Source organism: Seriola dumerili, unplaced genomic scaffold, assembly GCF_002260705.1.
Source record: "Seriola dumerili isolate Sdu_G_001 unplaced genomic scaffold, Sdu_1.0 BDQW01000138.1, whole genome shotgun sequence".
Taxonomy (NCBI): Eukaryota; Metazoa; Chordata; class Actinopteri; order Carangiformes; family Carangidae; genus Seriola; species Seriola dumerili.
Genome location: NW_019174393.1, coordinates 17,317,582 through 17,326,317, shown reverse-complemented (window position 1 = coordinate 17,326,317; position 8,736 = coordinate 17,317,582). Strand labels below are relative to the sequence as shown.

Below are 8,736 nucleotides of genomic sequence, written 5' to 3'. Positions count from 1 at the left end.
CAGAGACGTGTCGGGAACATGTGTGTTCACTGTTCACATTAGGAAGCAGCAGAAACAGAAAGGGGAAAGGCTGAGCAGAGAGGGCGAGAATTAAAAAGAAAAAACACTAGAGTAGGAAGCAGCAAAATGTTCCAAAATAACAGATATAATCCAACATTCAGTAAAGACCTGGCAGGTGAAATTCTGAGTAGGGGTATTGTAGCTCTAGCTCAGGTGATAATACATTTGTCTAGTATAGCTAGCTTCTAGTATTTGGGCAGCACTATGCTTGTATTAGCTGGTTGTTTCACTTTGTATGTTATTAACAGCTAGCTAATGCAAATAATTAAAATATAAACCATCTTAACATGTGTATGTTCCTGTTCTTCTTTCGGCCTGAGAGATAGGATGGGGGGGGGGGCACAGATACAGGTGTGCTCACTGGCCCTGCACAATGTTATGAGTGCAAAGAACAGGATGCAGTTTCTAGGGGCAAGTCGTAATATTGCAGAATTATATTGGACAAGATATGCTATAATATGTGTATTATTCAAGCACTTTCCAAGGCAGAAGAGAGGCTCAGAGCCTCCTCTCTTCTGATTGGCTCACCGACCTGTTGTTACTAGAGCTCCAGAGAGAAGCCTGAGAGACGAGATGTAAAACTACATTGAGATGGTTTTTGGTTCTTAAAACCACAAATATATCTTCTTATGGATCAACACTTCAAATGAGACACAGGAAAAGTTTAAAATGTGGGACCTTTAAAGAGCTTTTATTAAAAGCTACAGTGCTCAGCTATTTAAGGAAATGACTGGGCTAAAAAATGAAACTCTATATTTAAGAGGCATCTTTACGTCTTCAACACGAACCAGTGGCACAGACGGGGCAGAGAGGTCAAACGGTGTTCAGAGACAGACTAACACATTGTAAACACTCACTGCTGGACTTAGTCAATAGTAAACGTAAGAGCAGAGTGCAAGCTCCTTCTTTACTACAAGATAAATCATTTTTAAAAGAAATATTTTATGTGCAGACAAATTCAGTAACACCAAAAACTTTATTGAAACAAAGGTGGTGCGGTTTCAGGAGAGACCCCACGATGCTCCTCCTGAGTCACTTACAGCCACGTTATCACACGTTTCTTTTACGTCCTCCTGCAGATCAAAGAGAGGTGGGGATGGTGAGGAATAAGTTGGCGGTCGACCTACACGCTAACACAGAGCTACAGAGGCTTCTTATGTAACGCCTGAAGGGCAGCTGCTGCGGCTGCTTCAGAGTAACACGGTGGAGGGACGTCAACAACAGCTGTAACTTCAGCATGTCCTCACCTCACTCATCTTCTCTCTGCTCTGGAGGACAATTTGAACACCAACTACCACATAAACATTTTTTTTTATGAGGTTGAAGAGTAGGAGGAGATTCTGTAACCCTTTATTTTACTCATCCATTACACCCTAATCATTTCTTTAAGTTTTCCTGGAAAGCGCTTTATTGTTTGGTGCTAGTTTTACAGAAAAAAAGAAACCCTAGCTGCGAGACTTAGATTAACTAGTTATGTTGTGTTAGTTCAGCTTAAAATCAGGCCTGAAAAAAAAAAAACAGCTGATTCGACACCTCAGTTACAGCCCAGCCTCCCTCTCCACCGCTCAGCCGCCTAGCCTCTGTCAACAAACATGCACACACCACACCACACATGCATGAGCTCCTCTTTTTTTTCCTTTTTCTTTTCTTTTTATTGTATTATAATTAAAAGCGTGTTTATTCTACCCTCTGTTATGTGTTTGTCTATTGTTACACTTGTCTTCACTTGTTTTGTAATCACCTACTAAAGTGAGGAAGAAAAAGGAGGAAGTTGTAGAGTCCCTGTGGGAAGAACTGCTCCATTTAAACCAAATAAAACACTGTACATCATTCATTTATCATTGGGAACTGTCTTCTTCATGTATGTTGAATTGTGTGCTGGCATGAACAAAAACCGCACATTTTGTGGGTTATGGGAGCTAAGCAGTTAACTGGAATTGATTAACTGGAGGTGCACCAATTTAACATAGTCTCTGTTTTACCCACAAGTATTGACACTCACTAGTGCAAAATGTCATGATTTATTGCAGGGATTTTGCTAAAAATGGACCCATAAGCATTGCTAAGGATTTCTGTTTGTTTCCCCTTCACCAAGTAGGCAGTATAAAGTCAAATCACATCAGTGCCACAGGAACCAGAAAAATATTTTAAAAAACATTGCACATGAACAGCCCTTAAAGTGACGCTATGTAACTTTTGAAATAAGAAATAACAATATTCATGCTGACATTGCTGTTTGTTTGCTATTACACTTTTTACAAGTTTTAACTTTTTCTAGTGGCATCCATCTTTCCTTTCGTCCATCGCATTCTTTTGATGGTCAAAGGTCAAAGGTCACTGTGACTCACAAAACACATTTTTGGCCATATTGGCATAACTCACTAATTCATACACTAATTATGACACAATTTAACTCAAATGTCTCTAAGGATATAATGAAGTGATGACATTTTATATTGAAAAGGTCAAAAGTCAACTTCACTGTGACATCATAATGTTCTGCAAAAACTCTCAGGGGGAGGACAATGTGATCATACTTCCTGCAAATTGGTTGGTTGGTGGAGGCACACGACCACAAGGAGGTAAATGTAGCTTTTTTAGGTTATTTTTCAGGTTCTTTTTATGCTTTTGTTATAGCTGCAGTGAGAGAGAGAGAGAGAGAGAGAGAGAGAGAGAGGGGGGATGACATGCAGCAAAGGACCACAGGTCGGACTCAAACCCAGGCCGCTGCAGTTAGGACTAAGTCTTAATGGTACACATTCTCCCAGGTGAACCACAGAGGCGCCCCACATTTTACCATTGTCATGTAGTTGACACAGTTGGAGTTTAAGTCTCTCAATAGTCCTGCTTGTAATGGTGGTGTTCAAGGACTTCAAACATTTTTAGTTTTCACTCTGGATGAGGACATTTTCTAAATGACTCAGAACCTAAATGCATTTTCATTATGGATGCTAATTGCTCTTGTGTGAGTTTTTTCAATCCCCCTGAAGTAGAGAAAAGAGGAAAAGCTCTATTCACATGGACTGTATGATCCAGGCTTTACTGGAGAGAGAGGATGTTTCTTTACACAGCAACGTTCCTCTCCAGCAGCAGCGAACGTTTCATGTGTCAAAAAGGATGCCGTCATGTGCCCCAGGTTTAATTGAATTAGCTTGGCTTTAGACAGGAGAGTAGACGGGCCACGTGTGCTTTTGACATTACAGACGGGCAGTTTATCTGAGCGGCACCAACTGGCAGTGAAACCCAATTCTCCACACAGCCTCTACTTTTAGACCAGGAAACCAGGGGGTGAAAGGTTCAGCGGTTTTAAAGCATGAAAGGCTGGAGGCCGACAAAGCAGCAGCTAGTTAAACACGTCGCTCAAATGACCCCAGGGAACTCAGGAGCAGGGCTCTGACGTTCAGCTGCTGCTGAGGGAGAAGACGGAGAGAAACCACACGAGACACCGTGCTGTTTGTTTGGTTTGTTTTTTTTAATGGAATGTATCTTCTCAAGGTATGAAAATAGATCTCACGTTGAAATAAGAAATTGGACAGTGGCTACAAAGGGTGCAGCTAAAACTGTATGTGTAATGATGGCAACAGGAAGGTATGTCAGAAAAGCATCACACCATTTGCATTAGATAAAGGGCACAGCTATAACCCCGCGCGCGAGATGACAGCAACACAGAGGCATGTGTTGGCGGTGATACACTGGCGAGTGGGGAGAAGCAGTGGGAAACTCTTCCAGCAAACAGGAAACAACATGAGCCACAGTGAAATGAAATGTTTCCTGACAGCAAGACAACCCTCTATCATGAAATGTACAATACAGAGGCAATTTCTGAGACTGTTGCCTGTCATGTCCCACTAAATGCTGCCGCGTGTATCACCCCCTTCAGAAGCTTCACAACAATCACGTTATTTAGCCTGCTATTTCCTCATGAAAATCATTTTGTGCCCTAAAATATTGAACTTGCAGATTAGAGAGAGTTTCATGAACATTTGTCAGAGGCCGAGTTGCAGCAGAGACAGAAATACTCTGACTGGTTGCAGCAAAGGTCAGTGGAAGAGTCTGTTTTAGCTTAGTTAAGCTAATTAGCAAGCTAAATACAAAATCCACTGTATGGATGATAAAGCCAAGCTTTTGAAAAAAAAAAACAACCTTTCTGGCCTATACCATTTTGTAGCCAAGAGACATTAGAAATATTGGAGAGAGTAATTCTACGCAAAGGCTTGAGCCATTGTTTTCCAAGAGATAAGGAAGCTACAAAACCTTGCAGCATAGTGCTACAATTGGTGTTGTGGTTTCACCAGAGTCCCCAGGACCAGCACTGGGATTTGAGACAAGTTTTGCACAGTGGCCATTATAGGAACTGCATGTAATGTGACATCTACTGGCCCAGAAATACTGTATTATCCAAATTCAAGCCGTTTGGGTCTAATAAAATTAAGAACTCAGGAGGAGCTGTGCAGGAAGTCAGTCAGCTCAGCACAGAACAGCTGTGCTTTAGGTCCAAAACACATTTTCAGCTGAACTCCCTAATATAACGGGCGCCATCTTATGACATATCCAGCTCTTCTAAAGGCGCTGTCACACCAGAAAGCACCAAAGTGCAGAGATATCCACACATTTTTAGGAAATACATGGTGCTTGCACAGAAAGTTGTCAACCACTGTAGCTAGCTAGCTATAGGCTAACATGCTGTGTCTGACTTGGTAGTTTGCTAACTGTAGGTTAGGAAGCTACTTAGCGCACACTGTGACGGTTAGCCAGTTTATACTTAGCAACACAGCTAATAAGCCGTGATAGCATCTCCTGTTTTGACCAAGAAGAGACTGAAAATGTATTTCCCTTTTTGTTTCTGTTTTGTCAGGTTTAGTTTAAGGGTTTATTTTTCAGTTTCAGTCTGGTGTTAGCTTGCTGTGGTTATTTGGCTCCACTCACTAGGACTTAATACAACCAGTGAAATTGACTTTGGAGCAACTCAGCTTCTGAAAATTGTCCAATATAACAAAAACTCCACTGTGCATGTTACCTATTCACCACGACTAAGCCCTTCTCTGTTACCACAAGAAACAAACTGTGGGTAATAAACCAGTATCTTACTCAGATTTAAGACTCACAAGAAAGCAACGGATCGCTTTTGTATCTATGAATGCAGCCAAACAAAATGATGGAAAATGATTGATGAACATAATGAAAATACTAAGTTGTACTGTAATAAATCAAGCACTTAAAACAAATCATGTATCGGTCAAGCAGGCATCTCGTCATATACAGTATCTGTGGTATTTTAGTGTAGTATATTCTGTGTAACACTGCACAAGAGAGAGAAATGTAATGAAATGATTCTTTGGTTCAGTTGAAAAATGAAAACATGGACAATGAGACATATTACCAATAAAGAACTGATTCGACTAACCTACAGCAAACATCCTAGGATAATAATGAAAGCTTATTCCCAATGGACTCATGAACCTGCGAGCGAGTATTTCCTGTTCCACTCTAGCAACAACCACACTGAACATTCATCAACAACATAACATTTTTTTATATAAAAGATATATACACATCTAATAAATAAGGGATAACCAATCGCACGGTAGAATACAGCTGTTTTCTCACATGCTTTTTGTCCATCAGTCTTTTGTGAAATAAGTCTCTGTATTGAAAAAGAACGGGGTTCTGGTCTGTGGAAACCACTACATGGAAGAGGGGTTCTCCTGGAGAATGGAGCTCGATGGTGAAGCGGCAGGGGGAGATGCAGCCCGGGTCGATATTCATCCTCCAGCTGAGTGTCCAATTAACCTGCGGATGCAATCAGTTAGACAGACTGCAGACTGGTATTGCCTGACAGTGGGGGTAAAGGAAATCTCAAGTCCCCTGGAACATGGACCTCATATAACGTAACCTAAGGCTGCTTATTTCAACAGTGTGGATCTTATGATTGGATATAAATGCACACTGTCATAATGGAAAATATATTTTCCCTTTTAACTGAGAGTATGTTTTGTTTTGTTTTGTTTTGTTTTGTTTTGTTTTGTTTTGTTTTGTTTTTTACATAAAAGACAGATTAGTGGTTTATTGCTCAGTGGAGCTCAAGCAGAATTTTTGAAATTCTTCATGAGTCAAATAGTTCCTCATGAGAGTTTAAAAAACATTATGTATTCAGCTACAATTTCAGAAAACTATATTCCCCAGAGCCTGTTAAAAAATCTTCTCTACTCTAACATTCAGGTGAGATATACTGAATCTTTATTTCATTTGATCATTTTTCCTGCTTAAAATTTAAATAAAACTCAGCCTAAAATACTAGAATCAGCCTAAAAAGACGTGTTTTTTAATGTTAACTGCCCAAATTCAGCTAAAAGCCCTGAATTCTTTGAAAAAAATGCCTCAGCAGGATGGATGTGGCCAGCTCCTGCACTTTTTTGTGTTTGTTGACTTATGCCTATCATTTATTATAAGGACTAAATAATAATAATAATAAATGTACACTCATAATACATATAAAAATGCTTTGCTGGGCTGAAACCACTTTGTGACAACAGTCACCATGTGCCTCAGAGAGCCACGTGTATGGATATCCTGTTGTCAAACCAAACGCTGTCGCAGCTCATTTCACTTCACACAACCTGAGCCGGGAAAGAGGAAGTGAGCCGAGCTCCTGGAGCTGTGTGTGGTTGGACTGTGAAGCCGCACACACTTGGCTCTGCTGTGACACTTAGAGCGGAGTCTGCGCTCCAGTGCAGATTAGAGTGTCTGAGTACATTTGGAAGTCGGTGAGTGCGCACACACTCAGCAACAACAGGGGATTCTCCTAAACCGCCTTTGATATTTACGCGCAATTTCTGCGACTTTACGCTAAATTTGGGAGCCATTGACACATATTTAACAGCTTCTCAAATATTGATCTTTAACACTGAGAACTTAATCATATTCCATCATGTTCATTAATGTGAACCTAATTTTAAATAGATTCTAAACACACACAGCTCTGCACCTTTCCGGCACCGCTGCAGGCTGAATAATCAGGCGACGTGCGTAATGTAGATGTATATCTAATCATCGCCGCGCGTAAAGCCACATGCTATATTGGATATGGAGGAGCTCTCCTTGTATGAAATATCAGACCTGCCTGGGAATGTATATCCACCACATTTTCGTGGTGGTTCTCACCTCCATGCACGGGGTGTATAGACAGGCCTACAGCAGGGGCTCGCAAACTTTTCTTTATGCCCAAATAAATCCACATTTTGTGATTCTGTCTCCTCCTGGAAGAATATTCTCAGGGTTTGATCTGTGAGGGAGGACTGAGACCTATAGTGCAAAGAGATGTCCTCACTCATGGTGTAAATATCCAGGGAATAAGACAAAATCGAAAAACGCGTCCTTAATTTGCAAGGGGATCCCCAGGTGGTCCCCGGACCTGGGGAGCCCCCCTCTCTCTCGCTTTCTCTTAAGCAGTCTTACCGCTAATGGCGCACCAGTGTCCGCGGGACTCGCCGCAGGTCACGCAACGTTTGGCGAGCTGCGGACCGTCTTCTGGCCGGGCATCTGCACGACGAGCAGCTGCTGCTTCTGCCGGGTGGACTTGACGGCCAGGATCGCCTGCCGGTTCTTGTACTGGACCATCTGCAAGGTGATCTCCGCGTTCCAGCCCTCGTCCTGCGGGCACCTGAAGTCGATCTCCTTCCCCTCCATCATGACCACCGTGAAGTAGACGTACTTGCCTTTACGCTCCACGCAGTCCACCGTCTTCATGTTGGCGAAGTGCAGCTCCTTGACTTTGCCCGTGTCCCCGCCGCCGTGGTGCGGCTGGTGGTGCTGCGGGTGGTCGTGCTGCTTGGGCGGCAGCAGCAGCACGCCGTCCTCGGTCAGGACGCAGTGCTTCTTCTTCCAGAGCTGCAGCAGCCCGTCGCTCCGCTTCTCCAGCAGACCCTCCTTGAACACCTTCCTCCCGTTTTCCAGCATCTTCACCTGGACGCTTCAGGCTCCCACCCTCCTGACTGCTGCACTACACGGACGGACACAGGGACTGACGGAGGGACGGCTGTCTATCCCGGAGCAGGTGGAGGCATGAGATGCTGCTGTGACTGCGGTGGTGAGTGGTGTCGGTTGTAGTGAGGAGGCTGCCTGTCTGCCTGTCTGGCTGCTGGTCACAGTGTGTGAGGGGGGTTTAGGGGCGGGAGGGGTCTGGAGAGGTGCACCGCCCCCCTGAGTGGCAGCAGCTCCCCGAGACCATGAAAACGCTAAGAGCCAACTAACAACCACCAATTCTTTACTTAGTCACTTCATCACTTTGAATCTTTGATTCAGTATTTTTAAAGGCAGGCTTATAATATTACATTATTAGGCGACTATAATTACAAAGACATCTCTTGAGGCCATACAGCCCTGAAGTCTTTTAATTATACACTGATATAATCCAAATAAATCATATAATATTGATAGTTTCTGTATGGAAACTTGTTGAAAATGTGGCTTATGATTTACAGGGTAGGGATGATGTTCACTTCCTTCACATTGATCTGACAGCTGTATCTTAAGTGTGTGTGTGTGTGTGTGTGTGTATGTATATGTATGTATGTATATATATATATATATAGATATATATATATATATATATAGATATATATATATATATATATAGAGAGAGAGAGAGAGAGAGAGAGAGAGAGAGAGAGATCTGAA

The 8,736-nt window shown here is 42.5% G+C and overlaps 1 protein-coding gene across 1 annotated transcript; it reads right to left on the bottom strand.

Moving 5' to 3' along the window:
• Nucleotides 1-3,527: 3,527 nt before the first annotated feature.
• phlda1 (pleckstrin homology like domain family A member 1) lies at nt 3,528-8,165 on the bottom strand. Its single transcript, XM_022749030.1, has 2 exons — nt 7,516-8,165; nt 3,528-5,850 (listed from the first exon to the last, which is right to left on the bottom strand). The coding sequence occupies exon 1, from the start codon at nt 8,014-8,016 to the stop codon at nt 7,555-7,557; it is 462 nt and encodes a 153-aa protein (XP_022604751.1). The 5' UTR covers nt 8,017-8,165; the 3' UTR covers nt 3,528-5,850; nt 7,516-7,554.
• Nucleotides 8,166-8,736: the final 571 nt, after the last annotated feature.

Excerpts from the sequence above, each read along its gene's own strand:
- phlda1 (XM_022749030.1), bottom strand. The coding sequence starts at position 8,016 with ATGCTGGAAAACGGGAGGAAGGTGTTCAAGGAGGGTCTGCTGGAGAAG.